The sequence below is a fragment of the Heliangelus exortis genome, chromosome 2, assembly GCF_036169615.1.
Source record: "Heliangelus exortis chromosome 2, bHelExo1.hap1, whole genome shotgun sequence".
In the NCBI taxonomy this organism is placed as follows: domain Eukaryota; kingdom Metazoa; phylum Chordata; class Aves; order Apodiformes; family Trochilidae; genus Heliangelus; species Heliangelus exortis.
In genome coordinates this window covers 50,894,891-50,920,014 of record NC_092423.1, presented here as the reverse complement: position 1 = coordinate 50,920,014, position 25,124 = coordinate 50,894,891, and the positions used below count along the sequence as shown (strand labels likewise).

Below are 25,124 nucleotides of genomic sequence, written 5' to 3'. Positions count from 1 at the left end.
TTCAGCACTTTTCTGATGTACAGTACAGCAGTGAAATTTTAGGTGAAAGTGCTTAGCAAAAGCACCAGAGTTTGTGTCTCAAACCCACATATATTACACGAGATATTGCCAAGACCTAATTCCTTCCTATTGTGTTGGCTGATCCAGTCTTTAAGGCATAAAAAATAATAAAAGGAGGAGAGTCACATATGGCCCAGTGGAACAGTCTGGATCTCTGGGAGGTGTTAATAGGAATGATTATCTTGCTGCTCTTAGAGGACATAACAGCCCCCGTGTTTCCTCTGTTCTGTTGCTCTAAGCTTTTGGCTTTATTGCAGAAACTGCTTTAAGATTGTCTTCCAGAGAAATTCAGGTCACAGAGATGTTTTGACATTTTTCAGTTCTGCCCTAGAGATATGCAGACACTCTTTGAGGGGTCCTGGGAATTTCTGCAACTCTTTGTCTAACAAACCCCCTATTAAATAAACAATTTGACAGTAAAAGCCAGAAGTGAAAGCAAATTGATAATTGAAGGAAAACTAGAAGACAAAAAAATTTTTCCCTCCCCATCAGAAATTTTAAACCAAAAGGAAATGCTAGAAATGTTACGAGTCATTTTAACTAGGAAATTTCACCCTTGACATAGAAAATACTAACATTCTTCAGTGATAAATTATGTTTTGGAAGCATGTGAACCAAATCAGTACTTGTTTGGTTTTATACATTTTTTGTCCTTGCTTTCTTGCAGAGGCTTCAAGCCAGGTTAAAAACAACAAATGAAATACTTCAGCTTGTTGGTAAATGTGTTGTGATAGACACAGTATAGATGATGACACAGGAGAGCTTGACACAGAGTAAAGAAGGGCTAGTGTTAACAGAAATGTATATTCTCCACTCTTCAAGCCATTGATTATGTGTGTTTCCACAAAGGAAAACAGTGTTCATTACACTTGTGTGTGTTTTGGTTTTGAACTGAAAAATTAGTAATTTCCTTTGGGTATCCAGCTAATTTGGAGGGCAAAGGAAGCCCTACTTGACTTGCCTGCCAAGGAGCTGCTTTCCAGGGCATCCAAGATTTTCCCAATGGGAGTTCCTACCAAATTAACCAGGGTATTTCCCGAAGCTATTGATAAATTAGCAATGTGTCCAGGATTACTCTAATGGAACTGGATCAGATTACTGCCTTTCTATTTTTTTTCTTTTTTCACTGAAGGTAAACACAGTTATGAGGAATAAAGGGCTAACAGTTGGAAACTAACTTTATCTGTTTGAACTGGGAGCCAGCTGCAGTGCAGGCAGGTGACCCTTACTCACAGTGTTAACCCAGAGCAAGTGCCATGTGTGCTTATGAGGTTTTGGAAGTAGCAATTGCTTCTGCTGTTGAATGCATCCTGCAGGCCAGCAAGCATTGATTTCTTAAGAGCCTGTTTACATGAATCAATACTGTGGATATAAAGAGCTGTGTTGTTATTGTTGCTGAGGTAAGAATCTTGCTGGAAAGAGAAATGCACATATTGTGAGGCAGTCTCCTCAAAGAGTCTGCGGTCTAGGCAATGAATTAAAAGTTAATTCAGAGGAAGGAGGGAGAAAGAAAAAAGTGCTGTCCTGAATTTTCTGATGAGAAGCTCCTTGTACATAACAGCTGATACCTAAGTGTAGAAATCACTGTTCTGGTAGTTGCAAGTAATAGAATATTTTTAAATTACTATGTGCGCTTCCTCTAGAAATTAATGGAGAAACAGAGAGGCACAAAAACAAGAAGCATTTGCCAGTCTTTGCTGACAATACAAAACCTATCTAGTCTCCCTAGGTGTCTAAGCTTAGACTTGGAGAATTATCTCCAGGGAATGCAAAATGGGTTAAACCTTAGTCTTGCTAATCCTGCTTGCATTAACCTTGATTGTCCCAAGTAGCTCAAGCCCCTGCTTTCTGGTTCAGCGTTTCAATCACTTTTTGGTTAGGGAGCAAAATATCAAGTCCTTCTATCGGAAGGACAAGAAGAACTCCTCCCATTATCCTGTGATGGCATATTTACTCCATATTTCTCCTTTCTGTCTCAGTGAGTGAAACCTGGATTGTGCTTTTATGAAAACTGAGTGTCAGTAATATAAAAAAAATAAAGAAAAGCTGGACTGGAAATAAGTTTTAACAACACAGAGGAGTTGAAGAGAATTCCTTTCCCAAGTTGCCTTTTAAGTTAGTGGCTGGCTGAGCATGGAACTGTAGACAACCTTGTCATATTCAATAAGGAAATCTGTTGAAATAAACATTATCTTCCTGTGAATGCTGAAACAGAAAAAGTAAAATGGAGTAAGTCCCAGAGCCACAAGTCTTTCCTGTCTGATGACAGGTTACATTTTTAAGTCCAGTTTTGTGTAGCACTCATGTAATTTTTCTTCCTGGCATTTTCACAGTAATGTCTGTAAGAAGGAGGAAGATGTTAAGGAGAAGAGTTAAAGCTTGCTGTCTGGTTCCATGAGAGGTCCCAGGCTGCTTGAGGTTTTTCTTCACTTGGATAATGCCAAATAAATCTTTGCAATTTTAAAACCTTAAATATACTTTCTGCTGTTTATCTGTAGGTTGCAGTCCTCCAGCATAAGGACAAGATGTTTTAATGACTGCGCTGCTGATGGTTATAACCATAAGCAAAGGGGGACTGCTAAAGCTCTCTAAAGTGCTGGTGGTGCACGAGTGCTTTTTGTAGCATGTGTTGATATTGTCAGGCTCACTATTGCATGCTCCATGTACAAAGGCAAGCCTGTATATCATTAGGTAGAAAACCCATTTGTTGGCAGCTGGTTTAAAATTGTTGAGTTTCTGTCTTTTGAAGTTTCAGGTCTTGCATCTGAAAACATATCCATGCAGTCCCAGCATCTGAAAATATAAATTGCTGGTAATATTTGATGTAGGATTTTTTTTTTCCATCAGCAATTCATGCTGCTGGTGGTTGCCACCATTAATAATAGGTTTGTAGAGGAATTTTATGGACTTAATTTAGATTTATTTTAGCCCTTTGTATTAGTCATTCCCCCTCCAGTCTCTTAATTTCAGTGAATGCTATACACACACTCAAATGCACATATTTTGGCACCATATTTAAAGGCATAACTAAATTGCTGGAGGAAACTATTCATTCCAGGGACTGTATTATACAGAAACTTGCTGACCTTCCTGCCTCCTTTGCTTTAATTGCTTCTTTAAATGACTGTTCCAAAACATTTTGTTTAGGCAGTTGGAGCTGATTCTCCCACCCCCAGTCTAGAGCGTCTCTGTGATTGTGACAGAATCTGGCTTTGCCTGGGAGCCCTGTCACTTCCAGAAGAAACTGGTGCATCCACCTTGTCCTGGGATGGCTGTGAGGGGAGGCAGGAGCATAAACCACAGTCCAGCGTGGCACAGTTGTCTCTAGGGATGGGAAACAGGACCTGAAGCAGCTCAGAAAGAGCCCATAAACATCTTGCTAACGTCAGCATGATAAACTGAGGTTCTTTCAGGGAAGATGAACTTGGCTTTCATTTAAGATTTCATTGTTATGTAGGAAAGAGTGCCTGGCCATGAAGTTCTTTCCTAAGTTAGGAGCTTAAAAAACATCCAAAGTGGAAGCAAAATCACGATGCTTTTGCTTTACAGGAACCATCTGAATCACCATTAAAAAGCTTGGTTAGAGTTGACAGTAAAGATCAGGGCCATCCGCACATGCTAAAAAATACACTGTGTTCTATTCATTAAATCACCCCATGGCAACAAATGAAATTTGTCAATTTACTCAGTTATAGTAATTTTCCAGCACTCTCTCCCCCCAGAACTCCTGACCTGTCAATATAATCTGGCATTCTGATGAATATTTCGTGTCAATTGAAAGTGTTGCTACTTTATGAACTGCCCATATTGTGAACAGCCTATTTTCTTGGCTGAATATGTGAAAATCCATTTTTGAATAAGACAACTAATCTTCTTTTTATAAAACTGAATTACAGATAAAGAAATCTTATGAAGTGAATTGTGCATAGACTTTAATTCTTCTCAGATTCACAAAGGAAGAAGGAGGTTTGGTATCACAGGAGTTTTCCTGGAGTACAGAAAAAACACACAGTGGACTTTTTGTAAGCTTTCCAGGCATAGAATTCCCTGGAGGAGAAACTACTGAGTGAGAAAGGAGAGTCTACAAAATTTAATCTTATTACATTTTTAAAAATTAATTTAAATTTTTTATTCTTTTTTAGATTTTTTTTTTTAAGGAGCATAAGTATTACATCCTTTCACCATTTCCCACTGGTGAAGCTATTTCTGCCAAAAAAAATGAGTGAGGAAATTCAGGAAAGAAATGATTAATTCTTTTAACATATATGTCTCTTTAAAATGTTGCATATTGATTTATATGCTAACCATTTTCTTTTATGAATAACATGCAAGATTTGTGGTTTATGTACATTTAATAAATGTAAATTTAGAAACTAGAAAGGAAGAGTTAAAAACAATGGTATCTGTGTGTATAAACTCTCTCTGACTCCCATTGGATGGAAGAAGGTTTTACCCCCTCATTCATGTATCAGAGAGAGAAAATAAGCACCTTTCATTGGATTTCTCTCCTGACTTTCAAAGAACATCCCTCCAGTCTTGTGCGAGGTACTGGATAGTATCAAAAGTATCAGTGAACTATTCCTTGAGGGTAAGGGAGCTCTGAGAATCTCTTGGAAACAGAGGACATCTGCCTAGCTTAAAATACACCACCACTACCCCCTTCCCAAGAAGGTTTTGTTGTTTGTTTTGTTTTTATGAGGGTGACTCACTCAGTCTTGAAATGTCTACAATAGATGGGAAAAATCCCTCTCTTGGAGGTCATACCTTCTCTCCACTGTCTCTAAGGCAAGCTTAGAACTTAGAGCTGCTCATTTTAGATACCTTTCCATTGCATTCAAAAATCTGCTATGGTGAAATATCCCACCTGAGTTGTTGGAGCCATATGGGTGATGTTTTTATCTGCTCAGTCTTCAGAATGTTTTATCTTAACATCAGCACAGCCCATGAGGAAGGTCCAACAGTTGAGTAAGAGAAACCATGGGACTGTATTTTATGCACCATAGGAAAGGCTGTAGAAGAGATCTCTTTGCTGCCTCATGTGTTAAATATTTCAGAGTTCATCACAGGGAGAGGAAATGTACCTGTTAGTGACTCTTCTGGATTTCAGCTGTAAAAAGCTGATATGTAAGGGGCACTTGAATGTTAGTGGTAAACAGGTTTCTGTGTAAGTTTGTGTTCATTCATTCTTAGGCCTCAACCTTTTATGGAATGCACAGTTAAATCATATAAGTGATCAGTCTTTCTTTTCACTGTGTACATGTGGTGGTGCCACCCTCTGTCTAGGAAGGAAGCTGCTGTCTTATAAGGCAGGAACTTTTAATTTAGAAGATGTTTGCTTTTCATACTACACTGGGCAGGCAGCACTAAATCTTGAGAGCAGCACATCTGGAGATTGCGGCTAAGTACCTGCTAAGTAAATTTTGCAAGATTACATTGATCAAACCCCTTTAATGGGTTATTGAGTTAAGCTGCAGGGTTAAGTGCATCAGAAAAACATCTGTAGGTGTTTCAATCAGGTTAGCACAGATTTATGCTAAAAGTGCATCTGGTGGGCCTTTTTTGGCTGGAGGAGCAGGAGCCAGAGGAATAGTGGGCTACTCCTCTGTCCTGATGTAAGGCTTTAGCATCTCCACTAAGCTGTTTAAATCTCATTTCTCATGACCTTGTAAATTTACCTGCTGAATCTGTGGAGTACTGGTTTATCTTAACAGCATCACTGTTTAAATCAGCAGTTTAAATCAGCAGTTTAAATCAGCAGTTTAAATCAGCAGTTTAAATCAGCAGTTTAAATCAGCAGTTTAAACTTTTCAAGGCTTGTGTAAAATGGGTTAATTAAAAAAATCCTTTTCTGTTGTCTCAGTGGTTCTTAAATTTATTGCCAGAATCAACAAAACTGCTCTGATTCAAACATATTTCATTATCTGTGAATATTAAACTTTTTTGGCATTTGGAGCAAGTACTCAGATAACATATTTACATAACTTACTTGTCTGCTGTTGAAAGTCTGACCTTGTCTGGAATTTCTTGTGAGTAGTCTTTTTTTTCTCTCAGCGTGTGTGACATGTTAAATTAACCATGCCTATCAATTCATCTCTGTTCACCTACTATAGGGTGAATTAGTATCTCTGAATCAGTACACAACATCTACATTTTTTCCTATTACTAGGGTGAGTGTGCTATGGTTAGCAACAAAGATAAACAAAAGTGGATCTGTTATTTATTATCCAATTTGCAAACTTGAGCCATTGATTAGACATGCATACATAAATAAAACAGTAAAAAAACTAGTAAGAAATAAGAAATATGTAAAAACTTTCTGGCAGCAATTTTCAAGAAGTCTATGGCCAAACTGTCCTCTGGAGCCAGCATATCCCAGGGCTGATGAGAAAGGCATCGTTTTCAGAGTTGAACAACATTAACAGTTCTGTGAAACAGCTGACCTGTGTTCAGACCTTGAGCATGTTTCCTGCAGCTGAAGTTGCTGTTTCAAATATCTTGTGTCTTACAACATTTTCTGTGAAATTGCCCTCGTGTTCCTTCAGTGTTGGGACCTCTGTTTGGTTCCACCACACACAGAGTCCACCTTCAGGTTTTCCTTGTGTCAGCTTAATGTTGCTGGCTTCCAGGTTCTTGCTAGTAACTGGTGATCATTTGGATCAAGAGGGGGATCAGGCTTATTGGAATACCCGGTAATATTTTAAAGTTTTAATACCTTTATGAATTCCTTTGTATCAGAAGGGAGTCTAGTGCTGTCTGTAAGATACACATTTGCTTGCCTGTTCATCTTGCAAAATGCCAATCATTAAATAAGGGATTAGCACTCAAATTATATGCAGGAATGAAGCAAGGAGATTGTACTTAGTGCTTCATTGGAAGCAACAGCTAGTTTCCTCAAGATATTTAGTCTCATTCTTCTGAAAGACTCCTATCATACTTAATCCAATTCCAACTGATAATTTCCACTTCCCTATGCTTGGTGCTCAGCTGATTTTTCCAGCCCTATGTTTAGAAATTGTGTTTCATTTCCCTCTCTCAGGTTGGCATCTTGTGCAGGATATGAGGATTTAAAACAAATGAAGGGTCTCGCCTTTGGTGCATATTAAATAGGTTAAGTCTAAAAGGTGCCACTGGCTTTCGGTCCACTGGCGTAGTATGTTACAGGCATTATGGTCTGAATGCTTTAAATTTTTGCTAAAGACCCCGAAAGTTTGCTAGAAATTGCCATGATCTGAGAGTAGCTGCAGGTGACCATAAATGATAAATAATGTCACGGATATCCTGAAGGTGGGGAACAAAGGTGATGGTTAAAAGGAGATAAGCTGATGTAGCAAGTATATTCTTTCTCCTAGAAACACCAAATCCCCAAAGCCCATGGCTGACCTAGATTAGAAATGGAAGAATGGAAACGTGGTGATTGTCTCCCTTGCACTGGTACCACCTTGTTGGATTGCCAAGCTCAGCCCAAGTCTCCTGATCTAATAGGAGGTCTCCTTGCCCATGAAGGGGGATTGGAACTGGATGATCTTTAAGGTCCCTTCCAATTGTAACCATTTTATGACTTTATGATTCTCATAAATCTTGGCATGTGCAGGAAAAGTCAGAGAAGATGATCGCTGTGTACATAATAAATCCAACATGGTATTCCTATTCAGCTCCATTAAATATCCTGCAGGATTTTAGGATATAGCATGGTATATTGTACACTCTGGAATGTCCTCCTCCACTTCTTGGGGGGGGGGAGGATATAATCTGATAGGGTTGAAATTTATTGCTGCTTTACGGGTATGCCCCTGCTCTGTGAGGCTTTTCAAATATTCAGAGTCCACTAAGTCATCCTGTGGGAATTTCTTCCTTGCTGCAGACACAGCATTTTAAAAGCATGAAGTAATGCTTTCTCCAGTGGTTACATCTTGTCTCTGAGAAGCTTAGTGGTTTGTGCTGACGACAAAATGTTGGCAGAGTAATCCATTGTATAGGCTGTTCTAATTAAGCATTTTCTGTCAAGTGTCTTTATGGGCTCTTTAAGGGGAAAACAACTTCCAGAAAATTAACAAAGCCTGAGACTAAGTTGTGTCTTCAGTTATGTTCAAGAAAGCAGGTGAGATCTGCATGCAGGCTATGCTTGATTTAATCACTGAGAAAACTGGAAAAAACATACACATGATGAATTGATGTTAGGTGTTTTGCAGGCTGTGACAAGGTGTTCCTACAGAATGGGAACACCCCTACGCTGAGATGGTCTGCTAAAAAGAAACCATTGTCAGTAAAAACCTGTGTGGGAAAATTTTACTTCTGTTCTTGAAGTTTGAATTTTACTTCTGTTCTTGGACTTGACTCATATGACAGCTGACAACATTATTCAAGATGGTCAAAATGTGCTTCAGTCAAATTAGAACACTGCTAGATCATAATAAATATTTTTTTGTGTGTGTGAAAGTTTGTAAAAAAATGTTAGGGTTTCAGAAGTGTTTGCTTATGTAGAAATATAACCATTCTTGTACACAAGAAACAATATGAATTCCAGGAGACCTTCGCATATGAGTTAATGTAATATCCACACTCATGGGTGGAAAATGGAGAACTTGTTCTTAGCAAGCATGCATAATGTGTATTTTTTGCATCTTTGGAATCATCAGCCTTTACAGAAGTTCTGCTGGGCTGAGGACCAAAGTGAGCCTTAAAGTGCCTCTTTACTAGCACCTTAGTTCTGCCAGAAGTGAAATTTTAAAGATTCCTTTTTACTTGTCTTTCACAAGAAACACAAAGAAGCACTTGTGGAGTGCACTTAACACTCATTTGTGGCTGCAGTACATTCAGGCCACAGGATCAGACTTGGAGCAAGTTAGAAAAGTAATGTGGACATCACGTGCTGGATACCATGTAGTTAGCCTGGTTCACCTTTTTGTTTGGCTAATGTAGACTTTGACTGCATTGGTCTGAGTTCAGATTTTAGGTAACTTCCAGTACTTTAACTGTTATTGCACCAGACCACAAATGATTTTATGCAAGACTTAGGAGGTAAGTAGTACCTTTTGGAACACAAAATTAAACTAAGCTTACTCTCACTGGAACTTCCTCTCGCTGGAAATCTGCAGAGCTGTTCCTGCTTGGTATTAGATCAGGATTTTTATTTCCTGAGCTGCAGTACCAATACAGGATTTGAGAGCTTCCTTTTCTGTCTGTGTTATGCCTGCCCCAGTTTTATTGCTGTTTGTACAAAGGTGATGCACATCTTTTTCCACATCCTCTGCGCTGCTTTGAAAACCCCTTTCTGCTGTTTCTGTGAGGTGTTAGGCCCCTGGTCCTGGGCAGATCACTTTGAGGGAAGTCCTTGTCTGTTTATTGGCTGCTGAGACAGCATGGAAATTTCTGAAAAGCTCTAGTGTGTCACCTAAAACTGGAAGACTTTGAAGATCCCACCTACCCTATTTCAAAGACCTGCAGTTCTTTCATCTATAAATCATAAGCATTTGCTCATAGAAAGCCCTTAAACTTTGACAGAAAATTTCTTCTCTGTGTACCAGATTATAAGGTAGGTCACAAGGAGATAAACAGGTGGCTGGGGCAGTACCATGTTTAGACAAGGAGAGGTTCACACCTGAGGCCAGATCCTGATTTGTATTTCAGGGATGCAGTTCAGTCTCAGGACAATGCAGGCTTTGTGCTAAGATTTTATTTAGCAGGTTTATTTCCTAGAACTGAATTTTTAATGGAAAAGTTTAATGAAAAATTGACTTAGTTTTATCTGTTTGACTGAACCTTCCCTTTATGCATGCAAAATCTGAGGAAAATAAGAGATGATGTAAAATTTAAGTGTCTGACTTTCACCCTAATAAAACAAACAACAGCAAAGGGGCAACTGTGGCCAGTCCTTTGACAAGGCTGGATTTCCTTCTACCTCAGTATGATCCACCCATTTCAAAGTTGTTGTTTTGGGTTTTTTTTTTAACTTTTCTCATAGTTCTGTGTCTCTGCTGTTTGTATGAGTGTTAAAAGAAAGTGTTTCTCAGCATCTTTCCATCCATTCCTGCCTAGTGACTGTCAGCATATGCTGAGTGACCACAGATGCACAGATAAATATGACCTAATTTTTTGCCTGGTTGAATTCCTGCCATCAAATTCTGCAGGCCAGGTAGTAGTGTCTGTCTTCTTCTAGAAAGGGACATCCACCTCTGACTACTAAAACAAGCTGTAGGTGACCTGCTCATTTCTTCCAGAGCAGCACAGGTGACAAGAGGTGCTCAGTCCTTGTGCATGTCCCTCCTAATGTGGGCCAGGACACTGAATTTAGTAGCCACCTCATCTGGGGTTGCTGTATATAGTAGGCAGAAAGGAAAAGGTATTTCCACATTCAGACTTAGTCCTCTGGAGATGCGTTTCTCTGTTTCAGCTAGTGTTTTTAAAAGGATGAGATGCAGCCAGGCTTCAGTTTAAGAAAAGATAATAGTTTAGAGAAGACCAGATTTATATTGCTTGTTGCCAGATGAATTCTTTTAGCCTTGTGAGACATTTCTGCGTTGGTTTGTTCTTAGATCATACAGGATATAAAACAGAACTATTGGGAGAGTATGCCAAAAGCTGGGAAAGTGCAGAAGCTGATACTGTCCTTTCTGTATCTCTTACATGAATCTAATGACATCTGTCCAAGTGTCTGGTAATTCAGACTTTCAGGAGAAAAAGCACAAGTACTGACTAGACTTTGACTCTTTGCTGTTCTCAATTTAACATAAGCCTTCTGGTTGATCTGGATCTAATTTTCATATAAAAGTTCAAAGAAAATAAATGTTGGTGGGCTTTGTGAATCTCCTACCTACAATAATGAAAACTCATTCCAGGTGATCTGGACAAATGGAGAACATCGCAGTCTTAACTTTCATTTGATCCTAAGGAGACTATAAACCTGTGCCTGTATCTGTTGGGAATGTGAGGACAGGTTATGTAAAGACAGATTATGAATACCCACTTCAAAGAACAGATTAAGAAGAGCTTCTGGGCCTGTGAAGCAGAAAAGGTGTAGACATCACTTGTCTGGAGAACAGCATTTAAGATCTAGAGAGACCTTTGGGTTTTGTTTCTTTTTTCTTAAATACTTCGGCTAACTCAGTTATAAACTGTTTTATTCAGGATCAGACTCAGAACACACAGTAATTTCATATCTAAATTTCATATCTAAAACACCTTTTTTTCCTCCCTTAATCAAGGATTTGGGATTTCAGTAAAGTACAGGTTTTCATTATCTCAGAGTAAAAGATGTGTGGAGTTCAGCAGCAGGATGTGTAAGAATGTCACATGGTGGTTTGGGGGAAAATCTCCATCTCTCTCACAGATTTTAAGGATGGCAGCAGAAGGAATATGCTGATACTTGGTTGTCAAAATTTGTATTAAATTCCAGTAGAGTTTCTTCAGAATATTCATGAGCTGCAAAAAGTGAGAAGTGTTTTCTAGTGCAAGGTTTCACTTGCTTCAAGCATCTACTAGAAGCACAAACAAATAAGCTAATGATACAAAAACTATTTTGCACCATGTATGGTGAAGGTAAAAAAGACACATGTAGTGTCCAGGCTTGTGCATTTACATGAAGATTTCATTTATCTCTCCCAGTTATAATATCAACTGGGAAACAGTCAAGTTGGCTGACGCACCAACTAATAGTTACGAAATAAAGGTAATGCACAGGGTAACATTATTAAACTAAAATTCTATGTGATGTTTTATATCTTTTTCTCCTCTCTCTCTCCTCTATCTCCAGAAATGTAGAACCTAGACACCTACATGTGAGCTAGGTTAGATGCATTTGTATCCTGTCTAGTCAAGAGAGACAAGTGGTTCCAGAGAATGGCTTGTCTTACCTTAGATACTTACATTGGGATTATTTCACTTCCAAAGTGCTTATTTCTCTGTTTTGATTATTAATGGGAGTCCAGACATCCAGGTCAGATGTAGGTGTATTTTTGTGGACAGCCTAATTGCATCTTCTTGTGTCATTTAATTAATTTCAGAATAATAATTGCAATTTGTAATTGTGCTTGCAGGTTGGTCAGGACAAAGGAAGCTGTTCTTTTCACAGAAACCTCAGCCCTTGTGTTGTTCCTCAAGAGAATGAAAATATTTTCCACACAATATTTGCATTTTTCACAAAGTCTGGCAGAAAAGTATTGGTAAGGCAGTCCGCTTAAGGCAAACATGTACATACAGTGTATATTAAAAAGATTTTGCGTGGCTAAGCATGACTAAATGCATGAAATAGTTCATTACAGAGCAACTGTTTGCTGCATGTGTACTAACACTGGTATTGTGCTGTGGGGATATTTACTGATTTAATTTATCTGGTTTTTAATGGAAATAGGAAGTCTTAGGAAGTGCTGTTGAGAGGGACTTAGAGCAGCACACAGTTTATTGCCTGTGTGTTTGCTCCCATGTTTTGTCCAAGGCACATGAGGCAGCAGAGCCTTGTACCATGCTGGGTGCTCGACTCATGCAGAGAGCTGGCGTGCAGCAGTGGCCTCTCTCCTCCCAGCCCCGGGTACTTGTCTGGCTCCCAGGCTCTGTAGAGGGCTGAATTTTACCTGCCTTGAATTCACAGAGCTCTCTCTCTATCCAGCTGTCTTCAGGTCTTGAAAGTTGCCACTATTTCATTGCAGGAGTGCTGTGTTTTAGCAGTTGACGATGCAACTGAGTCAGCTGGCATGTTTACTGTCACACTATTTGTCACTGAATTTTTTCTTCCTTTACCTAACAGCTTTTTCCATATGTCCTGTAGGACTGTGAAAGACCAGGCAGATCCTGCTTAGTTATACGATGCAACTTAAGCTCACTAGCCAAAGCAGAGTCCTGTGATATAAGTATCTACACACTGCTGAACACTGAGATACTGAAGAAGGTACGTGCTTGTTTTGTAATTTGTCTTAAATGCCAATTTAACTATGCTTATGTCTGCCAATGGACTCAAAACTTGCATTTCTTCCTCTTTACTAGTGTGTTGCAAAAAAAATCATGGTGTCAAAGAAAACAGATCTATTTATCACAGCGTGTACGGAGGTGTTAATCCCAGTTCTTACCCATTACCCATTAAGACAGAAATAAATTAGGTTCAGAAATTTATACATTGAGAGACAACAAATGAGGCGCTTAATTGTATGCATGGTGTTAAGCCTAGAGACTTCTGAAAGTCAAATTGATTTCTGAGAGTTTTCATTCTGAAAAATGAAAAGTAGAATAAGTGCATGTAAACTGTGACGAGTGATCGTTCATCTGTGTAAACAGAGACATGGCAGTTTTTTTGTAATTTTTAAATCAAATTATTATTATTCTGTGAAGATACATCAAGACCATATTAATGCTGAGCTTGACATTTGTGACAAGAAACAAATGGTTGAAAGTTAATTCCTTTCTTCTCTGAAGCCACTGAAAAAGACAGAAAACCTTTCTGAGTTTCTAGTTTTCTAAATTTACTGTGTTTTGCCCTGTTTTCTTTTTCAAAAATGCTGACTGTGTAGTTGTGGCAAGATGCTGTAAGATTATGAGGGTATAAAATAATCAGAGTGAAAGCAGGTAAACCTACTAAAATAGATGTGTTAGCTGCCAGATAAAAATATTGGGCAGAATCCTTATAAGAAAGCAGTCCCTAAAGCAGTTGGTAGCCCTGAGCTTTTCTAGCTGAAACCAACCAGTCTGCTTGTGTTTGTTCTTGTCAGAAAACAGAAAATGTAGGCAAGGCCAGAAGTTTCAGGTATCTGTTACATGCTTATACAAACGGTAAAATATATAAGAAGTCACTGTGTACACAAAATGTGCTTCTGGAAAATTCAGTCCTGACAGTAGCCAGGATTCATCCCATTTGCTGGACTCTTTCCAAGATGACCATTAGCAACACTTCCATAGAAGACACACAAGATTTACACGTGTCTTTGGATCAGTGTCACCAATATATGCCACTTCCTACTTAATCACCTACCCTCCCCAAGGTGAACAGCATACAAATTACTAACCTGAGCTGAAATGGCATCGTAGTGGAATTTGCACTGTGTAAAATACAGGAGAAATAGGGGAAGTATTTCAGGGAAATGTTTAAGATATTTGCAGTGTGAGATTTAAATAATTAAGACATTTTTGCCTTGGGATATACTAGAGTTTATCCCAGGTTTTGTGTATCTTTTTTTCTGTTCACTTGGAAAAAAAATAGGAACTTTTCTTTGGTGGTTAATACTGACACTGGCTTTGTTGGTTGTTCTCTTTTGAGGTTCATGTGGGAAACATTAACAGGCCAAAATGAGTTTAAAACTGTTTCAAGTTCAACATACCTGATTGTATTTTAATCTGAGATAATGTGCTTGGCTATTGTCTGTCTTAAGCATAAGGTATATATTTTCAAACTAGATTTTTAACTAGGGTAGTACCTAACTATAGACCCAACCTCCACTAAAACATTGTTTAGATGTCTTTGTTGCACTGGCAAATGTTTGAATGTTTGATGTGTTATAGAGAGTTTTTGTTTTTGTTTGGTTGGTTTGGTTTTGTGTTTCTTTTTAACCTTAAATTCAATTCTTCCTTATTTAACTTCTCAGGACAGTTCATCAGTCATCCAGTTTGTCACAAGGGCAAGGGTTCGGGTGGACCCTGACCTCAGAGTTGTGGAGGTGCCTAAAGGGAGCCCTGAAGAAAAACCAGTAAGTAAATAAACCTGAAGAGAAAGTTTTCCTGATCCCAGTGGCGTGGAGATTAGTCAGAGCTCTATACAAACTGGAATTTGTGGCTGGGCTTGAGCTGGGCTACCCCATGGGAGTGCCAAGACTTGGTCTGGCTAGACTAGCAGTCCTGGGAACTGTGCATCTGTGGTTTTACTCTCTGTGGTAACCATGCTGTCACAGTGAGAGAGCTTATGTGGAGTAGGAGGATCTGTTTTGTAGTAGCCAAAATTGTAATACCCCTGAAATAATGCCAAAATTGGGTTTAGCTTCCTGTTCTAGGGTTAACATCTGCTTTAATCTAACTCAGGTCTTCCTTGAAAATCTAGCAGAGACTTGAAACCCCAGCAAAGTCTTTTCAGATGTCACAGTAGGAAATATTTAGAAGTGGTAGTAATATTCTGGGAGCTATGTAAATCTGCGAGGAGGTCTAAACTTTCAGAGATTCATATAACTGTTCTATTGTGCTGAGCTAATGGAATTCATCTTTGACCTGATACTGCATTTTGTGCTGATCTGCATGAGTCTGGATTGAAAACTGGAGGGGAAATACTAAAGTTCAAGGTGAATTAACTACATAATTCTGGCTCTAAGTAAAACTGTACAGCCATGTTTATAATATACTGAAGTAGGAGGAGGTGATGGCTTTGGTCTGCTACTATCAAGTTGCCTAATAGTTATGCATGAAAGTGGAACAGGGGGCTCCACCCAAATTAAGTTTTCTTTTTGCCTACTGAAATTTTAAGGTTTCATTTCTTCTTTCTCATGTGAGGATTGGAAGTAATCTCTTGCTGTGTATTTTTGGAACATGATCTAGATCCTTTCAGTTACCTTTTCTCCCCAATGACTGTCAACACCACCAGCCCAGACAACCATTCTGTCAGCTCAATTTCAGTGAGTACTAATGAGATTTGAGGAATTCAGTGCCCTTCTGGACGGCACTGAAACCCCAAATTATGGGGTCTCTGTCTCAGAGATACTGGATTTAAAACGCTACTGGCAAAGGAAGAAGTGAGCCACCATCTACTTCCTACCTTCAGTCTGAAAGTGGAGAGACCACTACAGTAACCACCTTCTCCATCGTGCCTGCAACCCTAGACTTAAGGTTCTATATAAGACCCATGAGAAAAAGAAATTCTTTTATATGACAGGACCCCATTTTTTTTCCCTTCTGTTTTATTTTCTTTGTCAGGTTTCTGGACCATTCTAAAGACCACTGAAAAATAGGCTTGGCAGCTGAAATGAAAAACATAGCTAGCCTTCCCTGGGAATGTGCTTTTTAAGTGACTTTTAGGCCTGACTGTTAATATATTGTTTGATCTCTCTTCAGCTCTGTTGCTTGCACAGAGCAAATCTTGCAATTTTGTGACAAAATTTCATTAATGATTGAAATAACAACTGCTTGTGATACCCATGCCCCAACTGAAATGGAAGAAGCCAGGATCTCTCTGCCAAATATTTAGATCTGTAAAGGGTTTTATAATCTTAGAATGATAGGCACAATATAAAACATGTGGGATTACTATTATTAAATGTTTAAAATAAGGAATGCTTTTATCTAGGAATGTAAGCTCTGCTGTATTTCATTGTTATCTAATGCTTTGATTAAAAAAGAAAACAAAAAAACCCCAAACAACCAGCACTCTCCTTTTCCTGTTCTCAGAAAGCCTTTCATCAAGCCTTGAGTTGCAGCAGTTATTAAGTGCACTGTGTGTCTTGGGAAGCTACATTAGTCTTCAAACAAAAGCTTCCCCCAAGTTTCTGGGAAGCCCTAGCTGTAAAGGAGCATGCTTGACATGTTGTAGCCATGTAACATAAATTTGTAACTTCAAGGCTTCTCTAATGTCAATGCCACTTGCTGTCTCCTTTGTGCTATTTCTATATGTCTGTTAGCTTCATCATTGCTGTATATTTTGCATAAGGTCATGTTCAGGGAAAAATTTAAGACATGTGGTTTGACTCAAGGTATTAGTTTTTCCCTCTTTTCTTTCCTTTTTTCAGAAGGGAATAGTACTTGTTTCAGGCCACAGCTTTTTTGCTGGAAGTACAGACAGGAGAGATAAAATGTCTCTGTTCATACTCCTCCCTTCCTTTTCAAAGCTCATCCTGTATTCTTTTCACTGACCATGGGCTGCTGTACTGTATCCGTTTGGATAGCAGCTCCTTCTGAACAGTTGTGCATGGGCTTCCTGTGAGTCTGTTTATGAAAATGTTCCCTAGCAATTAAAAACAGTCTCTTAAGACACTTTATCATGGTAAATGTGAAAAGGCCTCTGCTTTCTATAGCTAAATGTAGACTTATTACTACATTTAGATGTTTCTTAAGAACTAGCTGCCCTTACTTGACTGGAAACTTTTAGCATATAGTGTACAATATCAGAGTGCAAAGTATCTGTAAAGAAGACACAAGGATAAGGAAGACTTAATATTTGTGGTACTAATGTAAGAAGTACCAGTGGTGGCAGGACCACCCATATGAATTGCAGTGTGTCAGAATTTATAGCAGATCATTTGTAAGGACCATGCAAAAGCTTATGTAAGTATCTGTAAGTTTTGGGTAGCAGGCTGTATTGGAAATGAACCCATTTTTGAAAAAAATGCAGTTGTACATTTTTCATAAATAATTTCTCTGCTTTTGGATATGGTTTTATGTGATTTGAAATTATGTATTTTCTGTCTCCTGTTGCAATAGGCTGTTTGAATTCTTATGTTGGGCAAATCACATGTAAGTGAGCAGGGTTTGGATTTGGCACTGTAATGGCAGTTGTATTAACATGAGGATGTACTGGCTAAAATAGATGGTGTGGTATTTTCAGAAAGCAAACTTTCTTTTCTTGAGCAGGTGGGTTTCCATGAAGGTTTGGCTCCCTTTTTCTCTGCATGTGAGGCAAAACCAAGAATAAGCTCCATGAGGCCACAGTGGTCAAATACCAGAGCTGAGGATTTGCCTCCTGTGCTTGCTGCTCATGTAGAGGAACAGCAGTGCTCTTATGGAGCAAAAGGACTTCCCTTTGTGAGTGCCAGTGTGGAGGGAAGAATAGGCTGGATTTCACTGTGTCAAAACCAGGCCAATTCCCCTGAATCTCCCTGTCTTGAAAGTGAGGGAATGCATAGCTGAGTAGATGAAAGGATAAACCTAGATAAACCATATGCAGCTCCTACAATGAAGTGCCCTGTAAAGCTGAAGGCTATCATATATATAGCTGTCTGGTGCTGCCAGCTCAGCATGGGTTTGCTTTATCAAGTCTTTGAGCCTCTCCCTTCTGGCCAGAGTTCCCTGTTCTCTCAGTTTCAGCTCAGTCACCTCAGGTTTAACTCTGCACAGGCAAATATTTGCCCACATGTTATTTCTTTTACCTCAGAATTTAGGCATGTTTATGTCTGTGATCATAAACAATTATATTCTTGGGATAAGTTTATGGTTGTGAGGACCTAGAAGGTTTTTTTGAGGGTTATTTATATGAGCTTGAAAGGGATAAGGGCATGAACATGTGCAACATACCTGCTCTTCTCCAAGCCACAGAGCCAAGAATAGGTTTGGTTTTTTTTGTAATACTTTTATTCTGATTCAAGGCTTATAGAAGACACTGGATAGATAAGAAGCTGTTGCTCTCTACTCTTACAGTTTGAGCTGTGACTGCAAAAGCTACAGCCAAGCTATTCCAGCCAGTGTGCCTCAAACGTAAAATGTGGGGTTCTTGCTGTGGGGTGATGTATGATTTAATCTCTGCAGCTCTTCTGGCTCTGTCTTCTGGCAGTATGAAGGACATATAAGTCTATTGTTATGGAAGTTGTGTTATGTTAACATTTACTCTGAGCAGTGAAGACACCATCTCATTTTTCATCGAGGGACTGCTTGAAAGGTCTCTTCATTAAAGCTGGCAATACTTAAAATTTTAGGGAGATTATTTTGTCTTTTAGAGTCAGAAAGAAAAATAACATTAATGCCTTATCATCTAAGAAACAGTCATCTGACTTGTTTCTGCAAGATGGATGCTAACCATAGGCTCTGTGAGAAATGGACTGCCACATCAGATCATCTTTCCAAGCTGGCTCAGAAATATGATGAAGGCACAAGATTTGTGTTTGATCTCTCTGTCTGGTATTTCCCTTACACTTGTCTTGACTATGACGGAAACTATGCTGCTTAGGAAACTTACTCTGTTCAGCAAGAAGTCTAGCAAAGGTTTTGTATTAATTTCTGAAATGCTAAAATTTTTCTTTTCCTCTGGTGAAGAACTGGTCTGTGTTTGAGAGCTATTTTGAGCATTGTGATAATAGTTATGGGAATATATTTGGATAATGCTATCTATGTATAGCTTAGTTCCTGGCCATTTCTTATGTTTTCATGTCTCATTGTCATCAAATGCCTGATAATATCTCATCAATAGAAAAAACATGGTGTGTGTAAATCAGCTGTGTTCAAATTCCTCCTCCAGAAAAGCTGTGATCTTAATCAATGTTAGCCTAGGAAACTGAGACAATAATCTTTATTTATTTATGGGAACATGGTGACAAAATATAGCTCTACTCCCTTCTTTCTCTCATTTCTCCCTACAGTATTGTGGGTGTTTGCCAAAGCTGGACATGTTTATGGAAACACAAATGTTCATTAGTGGGATCTTGGAATACTGTCCTGTCCCATTTCCCACTTGTTGTTGCCTTCACTGGCTAAGGGTCCCCATGGCTCTTCAATCCCTCTCCCAGTGCTGCCATCACCTCCCTGTTGCAGTCTTTTCCTGAAAGACTAACTTTAACATCCATATGTTTATCATGTTCCCTTTGCTTTGTCCCATTTGTAAATGACACTGTTTGAAATGGTGTCATCAGTGAACGGAGGTTTTTCATGGGTTCTCCATGGGCCTCCCAAAGTTGAGCATCATGGTGTTGCATAATTGTATCTGACTCTTATTCTGCTTTTTTACCCACTTTTAACTACCATTTTTGTCTGTTTTGTTTAAAAGATTGATTTAACAAATTATATCTACAAAAGGATTTTGAAATTTTTAAGCCATGATGATAAAAGTGGTTTGTGAAGGAGAGAGGAAAACTATTTGGCTTTCCAAAACAAACCAAAACAAAGCCAGACAAAGCAAGTGTATTACTTTAAAAATAAATAAATAAATAAATTCCCTGCCACCTCTCTGCATTTAAATTGCAAAATATAACAACATAACACAGAAAGTGATCACTTAAGGAGAACTGGTTTGGGATTTTCCACTGAAGGCAGAACTGCTTTTGAGCTTTCTACTGAGGGAACTGGTTTTGATTGAAATAAGAGACAAGAAATTCACATAGTGTATACAAGCAGTATTTGCTCCCATTTCCATCTTAGGGCATATGGTTAAAGAAGGCTGGTTAAGTAAGATGTATTTCCTTGCCATATATGCTATACAAAAAGAGAGGAGAAAACAGCATGGAACTGTTCTCTGCATTCTCAGAAGAACCCATGACTGCGTGTGCCTTTCCTTCTTTCACACAATTTGTCTTGTGAAGCACAGCATGGACAATTTGTATTCAGTAGGGATATATGCAAATTGTCCCATATTTTCTGGGGAAAAAAAAAAAAAAATTAACTCAGCATACATGAGTGTTTCATGTGAAATATTGGGGTGTTTGGTAGGACCGAGAACATGATGAGTAAGAGAAACCAATTGGCCATCCCTGCCAGTCTAAGGGATGGAGTTTTTCATGCAAACTTTCGTGTACCTTTGTTGGTCCGGCACCAGAACAAGCTTGATGTCTGGGGTGGGGTGGGGGTTTGTCAGGATAAGAGTTATTTTGGAGTGGAAGCTGATATCTTTTGGATGCAACACATGGCTACTCAAATTCCTCTTGAAAGCTTTAAATCCCTTGTAGAAAAATAGATGGAAAGCACGAAACTAAGGACACATTCCATATTTGTTTGACAGATGAAATATGATCAGTGAGGCCACCATGCAATGTGTTTAATAAGATGAGTACAAGAAAAAATAATACAACTTCCAGTTATAAAAAGATCTTTTTCTAATTGCTTTGTAGGTGGTCTTTGAGGCTTTACACAATCTGGAGCCTCGTGGCTATGTTGTCGGATGGATCATTGCCATCAGTTTGCTGGTGGGAATTCTCATCTTCCTGTTACTGGCTGTGCTCTTATGGAAGGTAAGGTAACAGATGCAATATAGACACCAAGGCTGGTCCCAGGAAAAAAAAAAAGTCTTCCATTTATCCTTGCATTTAACATCCCTTTGCTTTAGAACTAAATAATTGACCACTCCATTGCAGAAGCCTTTGGCCAAAAATATTTTCATATCCAGGCTTTTGTTAGGGACAGGGAGAGACTCATGACGTAGCAAAGGGGAAAAGTAGATTTTTAAATTATTTGTTTAGGTCCTAGTTATTAAATGTTGAAACCTCTGACAGCATTTCAGGACAAAGGAGGATCCCTCTTAAAAACATGTTGTTATCTCCCAGTTAAATACTTCTGAAAATTAGGTCAACTTTACTTGACTAGCTAAAAGATTAGGTGCATGCTTAGTGAAAATGAGTCAGTAGCTACTGTTTTCCAAGAGGTGAGGGTCTGGGGGAGGGGAGTATCCAGCAATAAATCTTCAGTTCTCTCGAAGAAGAATTCCAGATGAGTTAAATGCATTACCAGAGCAAGAAGCACCAGGACCTGTTAAAAGCCAACCTTCACACCATCTCTGATAAGACCCAGTACTTGTACCCAGGCACTCTTACGTGGTAAAACTGGGCTGATGATGACAATTAGCAGCAGCCATCTGGTGTGGTAAATATAAAGGGTAGGGAGCTTCAAGTGTTTTCATTCCATCGTTCCCTGTTACCAATCCATAAATTTAAAAGGCCACGGTCAAGGTCGGGGGCTGTCTTTGAGAGAAGTAAATCACAAATGCACGCATGGGAACAAGTCCAACATTATTTTGCTTCCCATGGCAGAGGTCCAGCAGCCTGGTTAGCAGCCTGTGCACTGCAGGCTCTGCACTGGGGCTCGCAGCCCCGATGTGCCACGGAAGGGCATCTCGCTGCTGCTCACAGGGCTTTAAAATTCAGTCACAAACCTGGACCAAAAAATGGCCACACCATTTTTTATTATAGATTGTACAGATGTGCAATAGCTGTGTTATAATCATACATCTACATGAGTTATCATCATACATGAGTTATATAAATTTTATATGGGTTATAGATCTAAAGTACTTTTATAGGCAGTTTTGAAGATATTTAAGCATATACTGGCCAGGTCAAATCGATTGTGCTTTCCATGTGGAAAGCAACGTATGACCACAGTATAGAATATCTTGTAACTTCTGCTTTTGTGGCATGTGGGAAATACTTTTGCTTCCTGAGAAACAAAAAAACCACAAACAAACAAACAAACAAAAACCCCAAAAACAACAACAACAACAAATTCTGTGTAATTAAGATGGCAGACTAACCACAAGAATAGAAAAATGTGAGCTTGGAAGAGGCCCAGGCTTTATGTCCCAATGACACACACTTTTGAAAAAGGAGTTACTACTGCTGCTGTTTATGTGACTGATTTCATATGGCTCGTTTCCTGAAGGTAAAAAGTCACCAGAGGAACTGTTTGAAAATGTGCAAGATAAGAATAATAGCACCTTTCACCAGGTTGCCCCCGTGACAATCTGACACAAGTTCTTGGTCTCTATTAGAATTAAAAGTCTTTTTTCCTGGCTTAATCTTGAGACTTAAGCTCTTTTAAATTTTATAGGAATCATTAAAATACACGTTAAGAATCTGCCATTTTTTTGCATGAAACTCTTAAGGGAAGTTCAGTGTCAGATCAACAAATAATTATAACTAACACCAGGCTTATATAGCCCTTTCTGCATGCAGATGTTAAAGCACTGAGGCCAAGCAAGGTGAGATGCCTCGCACAGCGTCCTGTGGCAGAGGTGGCACAAAAAGCCAGGCTTTGTCAGCTGCACTCCAATGCTTTATCCACAGAGTTTAGATTACTAAAGGAATCTATAATTCAAGGTTTTGATTTAGAGGAAAGTGGTTAAAAGTGTGTAGCTGCTAGTATCAGATAGTATTTTCATTTAAGTCTTAGTTTGGAACATAAGCATACTTAAGTAACACTTCGCACTCAGTAGTTGCTGTATTTATAAAAGTTACTGGCAATATTAAAGTTGTCTGAGATAAAACTGACATGGGAAAGTTGCAGTCTGACAGAGGAATCTTAATTGTCTGATTGTAAATATTTTTAGACATAGATGGCCAATATATTCTACAGACACTCCTAAGTTTTGTTGTGTGAAGAGTAAAAAAAAATCCACTTCCAATGCAAGTGTTTTAGTATTGAACTGTGGAATGAGAGAACAGTTAGGCCTTGGAATGGAGTGGCCAGCGAGGTGTCAGAGTCACCATCCCTGGAATTATTTAAAAAATGTGTAGATGAGGCACTTCAGGACATGCTTTCGTGGGTGGTACAGATATTGATACTTATATTTTATTTGGGGGGAATGTTGACAGTTGGACACGGTAATCTTAGAGGTCTTTTCCAGCTGTGATAATTCTGTGAGTCTGTAATTTCAATTCAGTGGAGTTTTGGGCATCTTAGAACCACCAGTGAGAGCCAGAAGTTAGATTTTATGATCAAAGTATAAGCTTAATTACATTTTTAATAAGAAATTAATTAGACCCGAAGTGTGGTCTTAGAAGGCAGCTGTTTACACAAAACAGAACAGGAGCTGGAGCAAAATCACTATAAGGGAACTGAGCACTGGCAGCAGTGCAGGGTTTTTTGGCAGTGACTGTGCCTCAGCCCTGAGAGGAAGGTTCACTCTTCCTGTGTGCATGACTGCTCTGTGAGTGGTGCAACACAACAGAAAAATCCTCAGACACGCTGGTATTTTACAGACCAAGTAAGCAGCTCCTTAAAGTTGCAGAAAAAAAGTATTAGAATAATGTAAATACTTCACATCACACACTGCTGGAATTAATGGCATCAGCAGGAGTGCGATCTCAGGGACATTGCAGCCTCAAACCTTATTTTGAATCAGCAGAAGGTTACTGTACATACAGTAAGGTGAAGATGGTGATTATTTCATCATCTTGAGACCTAAAATGGCACAGTTTAGGGGGCTGATGTCAGTGGAGGTGATGTTAAATGCCCGGTTGTTTCACCTCAAATAAAAGCTTTTTTTTTTCCACATTCAAGACCCCGGTCATATTAATGCACACATAATAACTTGTTCGATTTGAGTTCAATAGGTTTTTAACTGGATTTGCTTCTCTGTATATTTTAGTATTTCCTGTAGACACTGTGTTTCCTCTGGTTTAAGTGTGTATAGATCCAGAGGGTAAGGTAAGCAGCTTTTACCCTGACTTCCATGAGATGCCCTGCATAAGGCAGACCAGCAAGAATTGCCCTATTTTTACCTATTTTGTTGGATAGCCCAGCTTTACCCTGACATTTGTGGCTCTTTGTATCTTGTTCATCCACTCTGGATGCCTTTGTGCAGGCATCCCTGGGGACATGTTCCCACTCATGCTGGTTCCTCTGCAGTGCAGCTCTCTCTCCCCACTCATGCCTTGCCTGTGGTCTCCCATGTGTCAGAGGAGCAGGAGGGGCTTTCGTGCTGTTGCCCACAGCAATACATCTTGCTTTTTACTGTGGAGACTGGTCTGCACCTCTTTGGTGGCCTCCAGATGCTTGTGGAGCAGAGGAAGGAGGAGGTTGCTTTGCTTTAGGCCAATTTACCCACGTGCTAGGCAATCCTGTGATTTCACAAGCCCTGGCAACAGTTCAGGAAGGAAAGGCGGTCAGGGATGGATTATTTTTGGGAGTGTTCTCCCACACAGGCTTCCCTCAGCTGTTAGGACTGCAGCCATGTGTGGGTCCCCTTTGGGCATAGTGGATTTATACACATATAAACCAGGGGAGAGTTGGCATAAGCTATGCAAGCAACGTTATAACACAATAAATATTCTATTAATAATAGTAGTGCTTTGCAATGTTGTGGATTGAAGTTTCTGCATTGGAATTGGCTTGAGTTGCGAAGTGAATTGTTCAATCCATATTCTAAAAAACAGAGGACAAAAAGAAAAAAAAAAAAAGTCTTCAGCCCAGAGGAGAGCAAAGGATGTGTCAGTGAGTACCAGACTTCATTTGGCTAGCTGAGTGATCTGTGGAGCCAATTGTGGAAGTGATTTGCAAATCAAAGACTTCATGTTCATTGTAGTAACAGTATTTTGTTTCTTTGTGGCATGTTTAACTCAAGGCCTGGACTTCTATCTAAACTTACTCATCTAGATGAATAAGATGAAACATGAAAACTTCTTTCTGAACTGAGCCTGTGCCTACGGTATTCGTGCTCTGACTTGTCCAAAATGAGGTTTCTAGCATAATTTTGT

General features: G+C 39.1%; 1 protein-coding gene across 1 annotated transcript in view; it reads left to right on the top strand.

Annotated features, from left to right (window-relative positions):
- ITGA9 (integrin subunit alpha 9) overlaps positions 1-25,124 on the top strand; it is a 211,105-nt gene that overhangs the window by 172,529 nt on the left and 13,452 nt on the right. Inside the window, exons 24-27 of the mRNA XM_071736098.1 lie at positions 12,093-12,218; positions 12,821-12,940; positions 14,625-14,726; positions 20,766-20,885. Of these exons, the coding sequence (XP_071592199.1) occupies positions 12,093-12,218; positions 12,821-12,940; positions 14,625-14,726; positions 20,766-20,885 (468 nt within the window). The remainder of the gene's footprint in view (positions 1-12,092; positions 12,219-12,820; positions 12,941-14,624; positions 14,727-20,765; positions 20,886-25,124) is intronic.